At 32.4% G+C, this 17,036-nt stretch overlaps 1 protein-coding gene across 1 annotated transcript in view; it reads right to left on the bottom strand.

Moving 5' to 3' along the window:
* Window positions 1–17,036, bottom strand: part of LOC145249605 (uncharacterized) — a 188,793-nt gene that overhangs the window by 81,926 nt on the left and 89,831 nt on the right. Inside the window, exon 3 of the mRNA XM_080111315.1 lies at window positions 8,001–8,067. Within this exon, the coding sequence (XP_079967441.1) occupies window positions 8,001–8,067 (67 nt within the window). The remainder of the gene's footprint in view (window positions 1–8,000; window positions 8,068–17,036) is intronic.

The raw sequence follows: 17,036 nt of genomic DNA on the forward strand, positions 1-17,036 counted from the left end.
CATTAGGTCATGGATTCATGTGGGCAATTCTAGTCTTAATTTTGTGAACCTTAACCCTAATTTTGTCTTGCGTCTTAGGACCAGGCCATCACAATTCCTGGGTTACGTTTTTGTCGGCCCGGATTTCGAGTTCATTCGCACTTTGCCTCTCCATAACATTACCACTTATCGTTACTCATATTGTTATAACATTTTTTTATCACTCTTCATATTGCAAATTTTTTACTGGCGTTCTTATCTATTTATGTTTATCTTATATAGATAAGAAATCTCTCTCTCTCTCTCATATATATATATATATATATATATATATATATATATATATATATATATATATATATATATATATATATATATATATATATATATATATATATAAATAAATGTAATTCTTGGGTCGTTATCAATAAAATCATATTTTTACATTCCCAATTTAATTGAAATTTTCAGACAGCCTTTCCTTAGAGTCAAGGAATGTTTTTATGTCATTAAAACAAATTATTATCTCAAATTATAAAAATGTTAAATAAAATAAAAATATTTTTCAGAAGGCGTTTCTGCGGGACTATTCGGTTTTTACTTCCGGCAGTTATTTCAATGTATCCACCACGATTTGACGACTCTAATCGATAAGTGAAAAAAAATCCTCTATTTTTTAAATTTAAATTCAGTTCCCAATTTTTTAAAATTTAAAACAAATTGCTCGCCAGAAAGTGCGTTTTGAGTTGAAACATAAAAGTCAAAGAACCTTAACAAAACGATCTTTGTCGTAAAAACAAAATTGGGAGCACACGTTTTTTTTAACAGTTGTTTCTATATAAGAAAATATGAGTTTTTTATTATTAAAACTATAAATTGTTAGGTGAAAGTACAGTTGTTTTTTTTCGAAGAAAATTCACGGTACATATGCATTTTGGTAACATGCTAAAATATCTTTTTTTATTTGTTTTTTTTCAGCCATTCTTACCATCAAGAGAGGAGGGTGTTTTGTAACTATTCTGTGCTTTCAACTAGCAATTTATTATTAAAAAAAAACAATTTATTATTAAAAAAAAACAATTTATTCTTACAAAAAAAAAGATATTGTGAAATTATATGAAAAAAGATATTGTGAAAGTTGAATTTAACTTGACCCCCCCCCAAAAAAAAACAATGCGGTTAAGGTCCGATTAAGATTCGATTGTTTTGTTTTTGCTTTTTTTACCGTAAGAAAACATTTTTTAACAAAATTGAAAGAACACTTTTTTTTCTTTTTTTTACAGAAGTTTTTATATGGGAAAATATGAATGCTTTTTATTTATTAAAGAAATTGTTAGGTGAAATACAGAAAAGTTTTCGGCAGATTTGACGTTTAGTTGTACAAATATCCTCAAACCAGGTAATCACTAAAAGGGACTCTTAAAAGTCAACATCAGTATCGAACAGAAGGTTTTTTTTACATGTTTTACAAATTTTAAGTGGGTAAAATATAATCACATAATTATTGAAAATGTGATCATGTGATTAAAATTTAATTTAAATTAACCATGTTGTTTAACAAATTTAAAAAATAATGCAAGATGAAGTATTACAATGATTAAATATGTTTTATTTTATAATTTACCATTAAAAACATTGAACAATAAAAATAAAATTTTGGGTACTTATGTATTTTTTGTTACTGTGCTGAAATAATGTTATTATTTTAAAAGCCATTCTTAACATGGGGAGGATGTTTTGTAACTATTCTGTGCTTACACCTTACAGTTTAAAAAAAAGAAGATATCTTGAAACTTTAATTTAACCTGAAAAAACTATTTAAAAATAGTATGGTATCAAAAACGCATAAACACCAAATTTTGGTTTAATTTTACAGTAGATATTGTTCTCAGATCTATACGAGGGCAGATGCTACCGTGCTATTTTTATAGTTTTTTTTTTTCAGTTTAAATTCAAGTTTCACGATATCTTTTTTTTTTTAAATTGTAAGGTGGAAGCACAGAATAGTTATAAAACACCCTCAGCTCCTCATTAAGAATGGTTTTCAAAATAATAACGTTAGTATTTCAGCACGGCACCAAAAATACATAAGTAGCCAAAATTTCATCTTTATTGGGCAATGTTTTTAATTTTAGATAAAATAAAATATTTAATCATTTTAAAACTTTATCTTGCATTTTTTAAAATTTGTTAAACATGATCACATGATCACATTTTGCTTATATTTTACCCATTTAAAGTTTGTAAAACATGTAAACAAACTTTTGCTCGATACCGGTATCGACCTTTAAGAGTCCCTTTCAGTGATTACCTGGTTTGAGGATATTTGTACAACTAAACGGCAAATCTGCCTTTTGTGCTTTCAACTAACAATTTATTAAAAAAAACGAAAGGTAAATTTTCACATTAGGTCCACCTCCACAATTTTTAACATAGGTAGATTGGGGGTGTTTATTCCGAAAGCCGTTCTTAACATGGGAGGTTAGGGGTGTTTATTCCGAAAGCCGTTCTTAATATGAGGAGGTTGGGATGTTTATTCATGGCCGCCAGTGAATTATAGTGCATAGTACATCTCGAAAACTACTTGCCTCTGCAAATTTTAAATGAGATTTTCTTATTCAGCATAGTCGAAAACCTTTAAAAGTAGTAATTTTAAAGAAAATTGTGGAGATGGAACTAATGTAAAAAAAAATACCAAAAAAAAAAAAAAGATATCGTGAAATTTAAATTTAACTTGGAAAAACTATTTTGAAATAGCGCAGTACTAAAAATAAAAATAGACAGAAAAATACCCCCTTCGGGTTTGTACTTGCACAAAGATTTGAAAAAGTTGTCAACAAAAACAAATATATAACAAGCAAATGTTTTCAAAGGCAAGATAAGTTACTTTTCTACCTAACTGGATAATTTTTAGTGTTTTTATTTAATGTGAAATGTTTATTCGGCTCGAAAAACACAGCATTTACCGCCATATTTGAAAATTACAAATGGCGGCAGACTGTTAAGTTTGGAAAAATGAGTTAAAGCTAAAAAACTGTACAAATTACTGTTAAATAACCACCGAATATATGGCAGCCTATGTCACGGTAACGTATATTCCTAACAGTATTTTGTATAGTTTTTTAGTTTTAACTCATTTTCCCAAACTTAACGTGCTTAACACAGTCTGCAGCCATTTGTATTTTTCAAATATACTGATAAACATTGCATGTTTTTGAACCGATTAAACATTTTACATTAAATAAAAACACTAAAATCTTATCCAGTTAGGTAGAAAAGTAACTTATCTTACCTTTGATAACATTTATTTGTGATATATTTATTTTTCGGCAACTTTTTCGTATCTGTGTTTAGTAATACAAACCCTTTCGGCTTGAAAAACAGTGTTTATCGGTATATTTGAAAAATACAAATGGTGGCGCACACTGTTGATTATGTTAAGTTTGGGAAAGTGCGTTAAAACTAAAAAAACTAGACAAAATACTGTCAGAAACCCACCGAATATGACAGCCTATGTCATGGTAACATATATTCGGTGGGTTTCTGACACTATTTTTTATAGTTTTTAACTTATTTTCCCAAACTTAACATCTTCAACAGAGTCCGCGACCATTTGTCTTTTTCAAATACATTGATAAAAACTGTGTTTTTCGAGCTGATTAAACATTTTACATTAACTAAAAACGCTAAAAAATCATCCGATTAGGTAGAAATGTAACTTACTTTCCATTTGCTTTCATTTATTTCTTTTGGACAACTTTTTCGAATCTGTGTATTGTAACGCCCCCCCCCCCCCGCTCACCCAAATACTAATTAAAAACTCACATTTTTTAATACAAAATACAAACAAAAAAAAAAAACTCGATTTAGCCTTTCAACATTTTAGCAACGTTCGGCTTAATCCACTGATTGTTGGTCGAGTCCAAGCTATGCTGGATGGAAACTCCCGAGGATCCAGATCTAATTCTGCAAGAGTACCATTTTTTTTACATTTTCGCCTTTTTTTTTTCACTTTTTGGAATGGATTGCTGTACTAAGAATATAAGAAACATGCATTTTCTCTTTTTATTAGACTTTTCCATTACACCAAATTGAGCCACAGCAACGCGTGGCAGGGTACAGCTAGTAATAGCATAAAATGAATAATTCTGTCCGTTTGTGGCTAGCAGAAATGTATCTATCACAGTGAATTTAAATAAAGGATTTCGTTAAAAATATTGTTCATGTTTTAGACTTCGAATAGAAGAGTCATAATTTTGAAAAGATGCCCCGGAAGAAGATTAGAGATTACAGCGACCAAAACATTGTGAATACAACAACAACAGTAATCTGCAATAATACAAATAATTCCAATTACTAATAAAAGTTTGAAAGTTTTCTTTTGTATTGGGTTGTTCAAAAAGTCTTATTTTTCTTAAATTCCAAATTAAACGTGAAAAGAAACAAATAAGAAAGTAATAAAGATTAGATCATTCAACCCCCCCCCCCACTGTCACTTAGAACTGATTGTTAATTTACACATTTGATCATTAGGCTATTGATCTCTGTGGGCAATTCACTAAGAATTTTGAGAACCTTAAATGTCTAGCATTAATAATTATTACTATAGAATTACTATATATATTTTTTTTTACCATTACTCATATTGCAATTCTCTTAACGATCTTGTAATTTACTATTCATATCAATTGGTTCTCATATTGTATTTAATTTGATACCAAGTTTAGTCAGAAGGCTATTGTCGATTAACACAAATGTTGATTCTTTGAGACGTCTTGATGTCCACCATTATTTCGCATCTGAATTTTTTAAAGTTCATTTAATTTTCTGCCCATTAGCGATTAACCTAAAATTTTTATTTATTTATTGTTTTCTGCTTTACTTTCATTTACCCCAAACGAAATATATTGTTACTGAAGTGTAATGGGCTGCTGTGATATGGGTCAAATTTATAGGCCGGGGGAAACCTAAGTAGGGAGTTGGGAAGCAAATTGTTTGTTCACATTAGATTCAAATTTCTGCATGTTCTTACTGTCAGGAAAAACAGGAAGGAAATTATAAAGGTAAGCCGTCCGAAGAAATATGCTATTAGAATAGAAAGTCTTCCTTATAGCGAGGGGGTGAGATTCAGCAACTAGTCGAGTGGGTTGGGAGAATTTTGGGGGTCATTGGCCAATGAAATACATTTAGCAGCAAACGTATTCATTTCTTCAACACACTGATACACTGTGAGTCATGCATCCAATTATTTATGGTCACAAGATTCAGGCGGATTTAAATTCAAACAATGCCTAGTACGCATGTGTGCAAATCCCTAAAAGCCCCAAGTCTATTCAGAAAAAAAAACTATCAGCAGCTGTTATTTTAGACATTATGAAATCTTTCAGTAATCCTCATTTCTTCATCTCGTCCTCTGTCCTTACCATCTGCCTGATCGTGAAGTTATTACGACAATAACAAAGAAAAATAAGATCCCAATCTCTATATAATAAACGTGCGGATGAACAAACATCTGCCACTTATGTCACGGCGGTGGCCGTGACATAAGTGCAAACAAAATACAACATGAGGAACAGAACGCACACGATTTTATACGCAGGAAGTGGAAATTGCGTTTCAAAAGTTTGGAGATGAGGATTGATCGATATTTTAGATTATTTGGATCATTCAAACTATTATTCTTATTGTTGTGATTTTCACTACGTTTTGGCCGATGTATCATCCGATCTACAAGTGCATTTTTCCTAACGTGGGAATCTTTACAAACTTTCAAATTAAATCAGTAATGTTCAGTCGGAGGATTTTCCTCAGTCACAATGTCACCAGAGTCAAGGCCATTGTTGAGGTGGCATATTCTGTTGGCTGAGGTATAGTCCTGTGTAGTTCTAGGAGGTCCACCCTCCCAGGCTTTGTCTTCTCATACTTTGAGAAGGATTTGCTTATTAAATTGTTAGGTGAAAGCGCAGAGCAATTAGAAAAGCCTCTCCTCCCCATGTAAGAATAGGTTTCTAATTTCAGTACGGTCCATAAACTACAAAAGTACCAAACAAGTAAACGCATGTACACCCCCCCCCACACACACACTTCTATATCGATTTAATTATGAGATATTCAAAACTTTTAAAATACTATCAATCAAACACCCAATTTTGAAATTATATCATTTTTTAAACCGAGTTGTTCAAATTTTAGCAGGGTGTTCAGTTTGCTATGCAAAGTAACAAGGAAATTATATTACTAGCAGTAATAGTCATTCTTTCTGAAAATACTCATGTAAATATTAAAAATGTTAGCAAATGGGTTGAATCAACGTACACTCAGAGATGATGAGACAGATACATAATCAAGAGATGAATGACTCGTTCAGTTAATTACAAATTACGACTAATTAGAAGAATTAAAATGTGAAAGCTCCGAGTGAAAATTCAGATATCTGATTTTTATGAAAGTTTAACAATTAAACATCAATTAATAAATATTCCCCAAATTTCAGTTTCTTTGAAATATTTTTAAGGGTTTTTAGGTGAGCATAATATGTGAACACAACTTCCTGTTTTAAAAATTTAAATATGTCAGATTTGCATTAAATTTAATTGATAGTCATTAGATAATTATACAATCAAGCAATATTCCCTGACTTTTAATTTATTCTTAAGACCTCTTAAACATAAACCTTAAATTTTAGATTGAGTTTGATCAAAATTGGAATAAGGATTCTAGACATATGGTTTAGTAGAATTATATCTTGATTTATATAAGGCAGCTTTATTAACTCTTGCTTTCCTTATCTTTTTCTTTAGTTCTCACATTCCATAAGTGGTGTTTCTGACAAAGGGGAGAGAATCGCTGTTTTCTAGGTTGGAATCTATCCATCTCACATTTAGCGTCGGTCATTATATTTTTTTACTTTGAAGTATTATTATTATTATTATTTTTTAAAGATCTTTACATCAAGTGGCTTCATATCTTGTCTGTAGTGATGGTCACATTCAATGCTGTCAAAACTAAGCTTGTTTCCTTCAATAAGTACAACAAACCTTCTCAACCCCCCAATAGCTATAGCTGAAAGTACTTCTTTCAAACTCCTGAATTTAATGTTCACAGGAAACATGAGTTGGAACAGATACATTGATAGCATTGCCAGGGCTGCTGCGAGGAAGGTGGGCTCTCTCTTCCATGCTAGAAATTTACTTACGCCTGAAAGTATCCTGTACCTCTACAAGGCCACCATTTGCCCATGTATGGAGTATTGTTGTCACATTTGGACTGGTGCATCTGCTACTAGTCTCTCACTTCTTGACAAGGTTCAAAAGAGAGTTACCAACCTGATAGGTCTTGAACTGTCATCGAGGCGTCAGCCTCTGTTCCATCAACGAAATGTTGCATCCCTCTGCTTGTTCTACAAGTTATTTAATGGTGGATGCTCCAACAAACTACAAGCCCTTGTACTCCCTTGATGTAAATACCCGCGAAAAACCCGACAAGCAGCAAAATCTCACCCCTACACAGTAGAGATCCGTAGATGTAAGAAGGTCTTCTACTCTAATAGTTTCTTTCCCAGAACTGCTAGACTTTGGAATGCTCTTCCGGGTTTCTGCTTTCCCAACTGTACTGACATGCAGAAGTTCAAGTGTAATGTGAACCGACATCTTGCTGCTCAACTCCCTACATAGCATCCCTGTAACTTATGGCCCCGATAGTAGCCCTTACATCAAAGTGGTACTGTGCCTTGTTTGGGGTGAAAATGGAATTTTAAAAAAGTGTTAATTTTTGTAAGGAGACATAAATAAGTACAAAAAACGGTTCTGTTTGACGAATTATTTTTTCTTTTTCTAGTTAAATTATTAAGAAGAAAAAGAAAACTTTAGGAAACAAATGCTGATTCACTCAGATTCAGTATAATAGATTTATACGATAAATATTTTTAAAATTGCAGTGCGAGCGACTGATGGACAGGCAAAGCCGGTTATCACGATACACTGAAAAGGCTTAAAAAAAAAAAAAAAAAAAAAAAAAATTACCCTTTGCAATCTTGTTCGTTCGGATCTGCCGAATATTGAATGAGAAGTTGACTTATTTCTTTCAGTTCTGGAAAGAAAAACAAAGAATAAGAATTTAATATTTTTCTTACATATAACATAAAATAACGCATTCTTTTTGTTCTAAACTATCAACAATTTGGAAAGTAAAAAGTGAACCTTGGGTTTATTTTCGGCAATCTCGTAACTCTTGCTTCCATTATTTTTGTCCTTTACTCCTCACATTCCATGCGCGATGCTTCTGACAAAAGGGAAATAATTGCTGTTTTCAGGGTCGAAATCTAGCCACATAACACTTATCGTTAGCTAGTTTTTGATCTTGAAATGGTATTCTTTTTGTTCTTTACATCAAGTGACTTCATGCCTTGTCTGGAGCGATTTCCATAAAAAAGGATTAAAATTGTTAACTTGTGTACGTATGTACCGAAATGTATTGTGGCTTATTTAATTTTGTAATTAAATTAATTTTTTTTTTAAATAGGATTTCTAAAAATTTATTTTATGCCATTGCATCTTCAATTTGATTTAATCATTGATTTTGTAAATAAATAATTTTGTAAATAAAAAATTTTGTAAATAAAAAAATTTGTAAATAAAAAATTTTGTAAATAAATAATTTTGTAAATGAATCATTTTGTAAATAAATAATTTTGTAAATGAATCATTTTGCAAATAAATCATTTTGCAAATAAAAAATTTTGTAAATAAAAATTTTTGTACATAAATAATTTAGTAAATAAAAATTTTTGTAAATAAATAATTTAGTAAATAAATCATTTTGTAAATAAATAATTTTGTAAATAAAAATAATAATGTGCAAGTCACTTGAGAAATGGTAATAGAATTTTATGACTTAGAATGAGTGCTTTCTGCCAAATCGATGGTTGAATTTGGTTGAATTTGTGCTCATGTTTACATTAAGTAATAATCCCTATTAATCCCTAACTGTGCATCAAATGGATACTATAATACTTAGTGTGCTGCACCGTATTATAATTAAAGCACATACAAAATTTCAGCTAGATCGGCCCAGTATTTTCTAAAAAACTTCTAGAGTAAATGTGGTTTAGATATTATTAAATAAAGAATCATTCAGAGTTAAATTTCTGAGTTTCGTTTTCAATATAGGTACAATTCAGTGGTCATTTTGTTTTGATTTCGCGTAAGCACATAATAATAATGACGTATTTCAAGAGTGATTTTCTCAATTTTACATGCATGATACTAACTGGATTTTAAATGGAAATAGTTCCTCTTTTAGTAATATATAATAAAAATAATAAAATAAAACGATTTTTAATGTCTATACAGAATTTTTCTTGTGTTCTTCTTTGATCGTTTACTCATTACAGGATAATAAGTCTAACACATTTCAATAATGGAAATTCAACTGATATTATATAGCAAATAAGGACGATTTTAAACTGTTATTTTTGTTATTAATAACTTTTATTTATATAAATGCTACATAATTAAATCTGTTTTGTAAATCATTTATGCCAAACATTGGTCCACATTGTTAAATAAAATTTATATTTCTAAATGATTTAAGTATTTTAATATTTAATCCTGATCGACTTTTTAAAAATTTTTGATTAGTCATAAATAAAGGAATGGAAATTAGGATCCCGGGTGATGCCGAGTAGCCCAGTTAGTAATTCATAAAATAATATATCTCAGTACCTTTTTTGATGAGCAATATTTAATTAAGCAAATCATGTTTTATGTAAATAATAGAAAACAATTCAGTTTCGAGATAATCTTGGATTCATTAACCATAACAATCAGCTTCCCCAGCAGCAACATGCGATGAATTATTCATACAATATGCATAAAACACGGAACCTGTTATGAAGCTTTCGAGTTGAGTGCAAGGTAGAATGGAATTCATATGTGGGTGGGTTGCTTCAAACAGTTACTGTCACCTTCGTCCTAGGACCCCCTAGAGCTTTCAGAGATATGAAAAATAATGACATCATTTTAAGTTTATATTTCATGAGCAAGAAGATTTGGGGTTCGAATTAGAAACTTTTGTTCCCAGCCCATAATGTAATAATATCAGGTAGGTGAGTGAAAATAATGTTAAAAAATGTATTTTTCACATAAAGTTAGAGTAGTGGAAAATTCCATTAGAAGTTTAAAATAGTTTAAAAATAGGGCTTTGTGTTAGGATATTGGGTCCAACAGAACGCTGCTGAAGATAGATAAAAGTTTAAGCTGATCAAATCCTTCTTTTTTTTTCTGAAAAGAGAGAGAGAGAGAGAAAAATTATGTTTTGGAGCAACTACTCCTTCCACCTATAGAGGTCTTTATGTATGCCATATACAGTGGTTATATTGCTGTGGTTTCCTAGATGTTAATCTAATGAAACTCTGGTGTTTATAAAATAGTGCTCAATAACAAGTATAGCTGTATTATTGTATAATTTTTGTTTTTATACAAACATTATTGGCTACGTATGTGCATACATGTTGCAGTTGTGATTCCTTTTGAAATCCAGTATCATTGGATCACTAGTAGGGCGTGAAAGGGAGGGGGGAGAAATTCTTTGCCAAAATAGCATTTGAAACCAGTTAAGACTAATGGCTTAACGATACTGAATTTTGAAAGAAATCACAACTGCAATATGTATGCACATATGTAACCAATAATGTTTCTATTAATAAAATTATACAATAATGTATGTCATATACTGGAAAACAAAAATAAAACAAAAGCGAAAGCATTGTTGAACCCCAAATGATTTTATGCTTTCATTCACAACGGCTGCTATTAATCAACTACGTGTCATAACAGAATAACATAGCAAAGAAAAAGCTGATCGTCCCATTGTCACATGATCTGACACTCCACATGCTAGAAAAAAAAAAAAATGAAACCTCAAAAAAGTCATTTGAACATTGTGCAATTAAACAAAATAAATCTACGATGATTTTATAAATATTTAAGCTGACTTTTCTCATTCTGTCTGCCGAGGGTAGTTATCTCATATCAAAATCAGACCGGCAGAGCCTAGGTCATTTCGGTTATGTGCAATTCTAGGAGGTTCATCCCCCAAGATTTGCCTTCTGGCCATTTGAGAAGAGATTAGTTTATTTATTGCTAATCACATAAGGCATCTCTACCAGGGAATGTTGATGGGTTACCAAGACAGTTGTTGGTTAGTCAGAGTGCTCTTCCTCAAAGGAACTGGCTTTCAAATTCCATTTTCCCGCCCTTGTCACATTTCGTTGTGGGGGTGGGGAGATAAATAACATCCATTGATGTTGAACCTGGAGTCATTCGATGCTGTTGCACCGTTTTAACAAGATCTATAACATGGTTATGACACTGACAGGATATGCAATATAACAACGGATGTAGGGGTGTCATATGGCACAATGAATTGTGGTTAATGATTTGCACAGGAGGAAAATGATAGCTCAATGTGTTCTGCAAATGCTAACTGCTGATTAGAAAAAAAAAAAAAATACAGCGGCTGATAGCTTCTTAAAAGCCCCTGCTCAAGATTCAGTATATCTCAAATGATCCTTACAGACGGTGTTCAACAAAGTGCTGACTAATTACAGACGAATGGTGGACGGGATCTAGTGAGTGACGTCATGATGAGAGTTGAAAAAATATAATGGTTGACTTTTTTTTTTTTTCAGAAGCGAGCGACTGAGGGCAGACGCTTACTTGGGTTCATGTTAATCTTCTCTCTCTCCCAAAAGCTAACCTTGGAAGAGGGGGACTGGAAGTCCTTTAATGTCGGATGATTAACAAGTATGATATTGTGATATCCTGGCCAGAGAGATATAACATCAACAAGTTTGTAAATCATAAAATCATAAGATAAGCTTTTGTGCACGTTCACGCATGTCGACATCGGTTAACGCACATTTAAGATGCTGACATGTGTTGGATTTTTAGAAATTGACTTTCAAACTAACCGATTTCTGACCAGGTCTTTATTTATCCTTCTTTCCCTCAAGTCCATCTTTATCACTTCCTCCAATGTTTTGCTTCACCTTCTCTTGTCAGCTAACAACTCAAACACTCACATTCATTCTTTTAATGTTAACCATCTCCTTATACTGTTCATACTTGGTTTAATGTCTATTTTACATGCTGGCATGTGTTAGATAGTTTTTAGAAATTGACTTCCAAACTAATTTATCTCTAAAGACCACGTCTTTATTTAACCATCTTCTCTCTCCCATCCTTATCACTTCTTCCCATGTTTGACTATTTTTTCTCTGCCAACTGTCTCCTTATGACTTACAACATCTAGGGATGATTCTCAAGTAACCAAAGAGAACAGACAGATAATGGATACACTGCTCTAAATGTTACTTTTTGACATGGCTGCAGTGATGAAGCCAGTGGGAAAATTGTGCATTAAACACCGTATTCGGATGACCCAACTCTAATCTGAAAGATTACTTTGACAGTATATTGCCTTCAAAACTAACATACCTCAACCAAATACTTATTTATATCTCTTTATTTTTTACTATTTTGGTCCCCCGATTTAGCGGAGAGGGACCAATGTTTTCAGTGGCGTCCGTGCGTCTGTTATTCTGGACAATTGCCAGATAACCATCCATTAGTTTTTCCTGAAATTTTGCCACAAATTGCATTTCATTAAATAGATGTACACAGTAAAGAAATTATTTTTGCAAAAATTCCCGTTGCGTCCCCAGGGGCTCAAAGGGGTCAAAAATGCCCCCAAATGGTCAAAAATTACACGTTTTGCCCCATAACTTTTGATCCATCCATTAGATTTTTCGGAAACTTGGCCAAAATGTGGAGGCCATTGTTCTTAATATAAATCCAGTATGGATAATCCTGGCAAAATACTGGTTCGTGTCCCCGGGGACTTGTAGTGCTAAAAACGCCCCCTTTTTTTTTTTTGGCTCTTTTTTTCATATTTCTCAACAAAAACGATATGTCTGACTATATAGTGTTTTTTCACGGTGGCTAACTCAAATAAACATGTTTTAAAGCCTGAAATTGCACCGTTATCCATTTACACTGAGATTCGAGGCCCTCAGAGGCTCAAAAAAGGTCAAAAATGCCCCAAAATGGCCAAAAATGACACTTTTTGCCCCATAGCGTTTGATTCATCCATTAAATTTTCCTAAAACTTGGCCAAAATGTGGAAGCCATTGTTCTTAATATAAATTCAGTATGAGTGACCCTGGCAAAATTCTGGGACTTCTAGGGCAAAAAAAAAAACCATGCTCTTTTCTCATATTACTCAAAAACTTGATATTTATGTCTATATAGTGATTTTCCATGGTGCTGAATTCAAGTATACATGTCTTAAGGCGTGAAACTGCACTGTTTGTCCATTTTCACTGGGATTCAGCGTTTCCAGGAGCTCAAAAGGGGGGTCACAAATGCCCCCAAATTGCAAAAAAATTACACTTTTTACTCCATAAATTTTGCCTCATCCATTAGATTTTTCTGAAACTTGGTGAATATGTGAAGGCAACATTGGCCCTTCACACTTCTCACATTCATCATTTCTTCACTTTTTTTTGTACCGTCATCTCACATGCAGCACCAGAGAGGCACCACACATGCATGGCTTGTTCTCCCATGGTTTCATTGGTCTTCTTCGATGACTTGATCTGCTATCTTAATTGTGCCACATCTAATCCAAGAACTCTCATTTATTCTTTCAACATAGCCACACGGTTACAGTCTTCTATCCTGCACACCAAGGTAACAAAACTTCTAGGTAACTGTAATGCGTTAACCCACGGTGATCACAGCAACAATGTAGTGAATAAGAATTCTAATCTAGGTGGTAACAAGATGTCAGTTAGTGGTGCAGGCAGACATCATGTTTGGAATCCAACTGTGATTGTTTGGATAATTTCAAGGTTGGGACAAAAATGGAAATGTAAACATTTTATTGTTTGTCTTTAGAAGTATATGGATTGAGGTGTGTGTGAAGGAAAATATCTACAATGTGACATCTGACCAAATCCAACACATCAGGTCAAAAAGTTTACTAAAACCAATTTCTCTGGATAGATGTTATCCTAAAAACGTGTTAGTATGGGCATGTGGAATGCTCAGTTAAAATTAAAATCACCGTGAAAACAAAAATAGTTGCTGTTTTGTTTACAAACAATACTAATACTTCAAGTTAGCTGCTGGTGGTGTTTGGTATGATGTTGCTTCATGCTCAGATATATAGCAATATGAGCATTTATCTTTATATATGACAACACCTTAGAAGTAGTAGACTGTTAGTTAGGAGACATGCTGAGCCAAGATAGTGGATGTGAGCTAGGTAGAACCACAAGAGTGAAGGCAGTGTAATTTCATAAGCGTGTTTGTTGCAACAACTTTTGCATTTTTAGACCAGTTAAAGGAAGGAGCATAATGCAACACAACCTCAATCTAAATATATCTTCTCCGCATTTGAGTTCTCATCCGTCTCCATAGTCTTACACTTGTTGCATATAAACTGGTTATCATCGCTGAACCTGTAATTTCACTACACTTCTTGTGCACATAATGTTTACAAGAGTCGCATTACATGTCCTAGATTTTATCTTCTCTCATTTTATCACGTTCATGATTAACAAAGTCTGATCACAACATTAAATGATTAATTCAGAATAATGTTAGCTACAATGTTCTTACATTTATACAGTACTAGACTACCATGGCCCGTTGGGTCAGTATGTTATATTAGCTATGAAACTAATGTATGAGCGTGACACTTGTGACGTAAAGAAAATAGTTTTTTGTGACATAACAGAAACATTTTATGAAAGTATATTAAAATGAAAAAGAATATAGATAGATTTCTAAGAGTCATTCTGTTTATAATTGTTTATTTTTGAAAAAAAAAAACCTTACAGCCATTGAATTATAAGTTGTTTGCCACACTTATAGGTAAATGTTCACTGAACAGATAGCATAATACTTAAAGTTAAATTCAAATTTTGATGTATCGTTTAATTTCAATGCACAAAAAAACAAAAAAACAATTGGGACGCTGAAAATGTACGCAGTAAAACAATACTTTTTATTGTCGTGTTGATTATTTGTAATGCAAATTAAAAATAAAACATATTTTCAGGGTTATTTATTTATGTTAGTAGTGTAGACGAAAGTGTATGAATGTTTTTTAAGAAAATTAAAAAATGGAGAATAAATTTTAAAAAAATGAAGGCGGTGGGTAAATCTCCGTTGTAAAATGCTCTTATGGTTTCAACGGGTTAAAGTAGATTTATTTGTAAGAAAATTGCGTTAAAATAACTTAAACGTAATACGGAAATGAACTATGTAAAAAAAAAATGCAGAAAGTATTAACAATTGTTTATTTGGATAATTTAAATGCAAAAAAACAAAACAAAAACAACTGGGACGCTGAAAACGTACACAGTAAAACAATATGTTTTATTGTTGCATTGATTATTTGTTTATGTACGCATGCACAACCGGAAGTCGTAAACTGGAAGGTGGGTTACAACACCCGTTACAAGGTCATTTGAGTTTTATAATTATATATATTAAAAAGTTAGGGTGTTTTGGAGTTTGTTTATTTACACGCATATAGAAACATGATTGGTCGACAAAAAAAAACAACAAAAAAACGAATAAGTAGAGTACATATTACTAAAGCAGTAGTTTATACAATCTCAATAGCTTGAATCTCGCTTAAGTCTAAAGGATTTTTTAAAAAATTGATTATATTTTATAAATTTATATAAATTATAACATGATAACATAAAAATGCATTACATAAATATTTTTTTAAACTAAGTGACCCTTTTTTTGATGATCTGCAAAAAAATAGACGTAAAATTTAATTATTTTTTTTTTAATTATGATTTCTAATGTTTTTGTGTTTTTTAATTTTTGAGATGAGGGTTGATTATTCATATTATCTGGATTTTTCAGACTACTATTCTCATCTTGAGTATTATTTTCACAACATTTCGGACAAACTAACCTCCGACCTTTTTCAGGTGTATCTTTTAGTCAAACTCTGAAATCTTGATGTCAAACTCGGAAATCTTTCTGTCAAACATGGGAATGTTTCCGAAATTTCAAATGGAACCCCTTATTTAATCCATAAAGGTAGCATTTTCTTGTTCCATCAGTCATTATTGCATAGAAATCCTTATTTGCAATTGCATTTTGAGCCTCACCCACACCGAGGATTGAACCTTCTAGAAAAGTGTAACTTACAACTGAATTTTACCAAGTACTTTTTTCAGTTAATTTATTTTATTGCGGACTATTATCCTCATCTTTTTAGTTGTTGTTCCATGGCGTTTCGTCAGGTGGTAACCGCGGAAGGATAGGAACTCCGAATCTCCTAACTACATCCTCAGCAATTATTGACTTACAGAGTTCTTGTCTCACCACGTTTTGGCCAAGTAAGCCTCTGGCCAGCTTTGTGTAGGATTGAAACCACTATCTTCAGACAATGCTCACCTGGAATTATAGAGATTCAACATCTCTATCCACTGCGCCACGGGCTCTGAAGGGCGATCAAGGTTGGATTTTTGATCTTATAAATCCATGTTTTATTTATTAACTGATTTTCCATGGTCGGGTCCGTACCGAATGATATATATATTAATAAATAATGCTCATCTTAATAAATGAATTCCAATTAAAATAATATATATATCATTCGGTTTATTGCAAACTATTATCCTCATCTGTTTAGTTGTTGCTTCCCGACGTTTCGGCCAACTATTCCTCTGGCCTTCGTCAGGTGGTAACCGCAACAGGATAAGAACTCTGAATCTCCTGACTGCATTTTCAGCAATTACTGCCTTCCTTAGTTGTTATCATCTCACCACGTTTTGGTCAAGTAAGACTCCGGCCGGCTATGGGTAGGATTCAGATAATTCTCACCTGGAACCGTAATGATTCAACGTCTCTATCTACTGTGCCACAGGCCTCGAAGGGCGATCATGGTTGGATTTTTTGGTTTTATAAATCAAAGTTTATTTATTATCTGATCTTCCATGATCGGGTCCATACCGAATGGTA

This window comes from Euprymna scolopes, chromosome 28 (genome assembly GCF_053919585.1).
Source record: "Euprymna scolopes isolate OS-2025 chromosome 28, ASM5391958v1, whole genome shotgun sequence".
In the NCBI taxonomy this organism is placed as follows: domain Eukaryota; kingdom Metazoa; phylum Mollusca; class Cephalopoda; order Sepiida; family Sepiolidae; genus Euprymna; species Euprymna scolopes.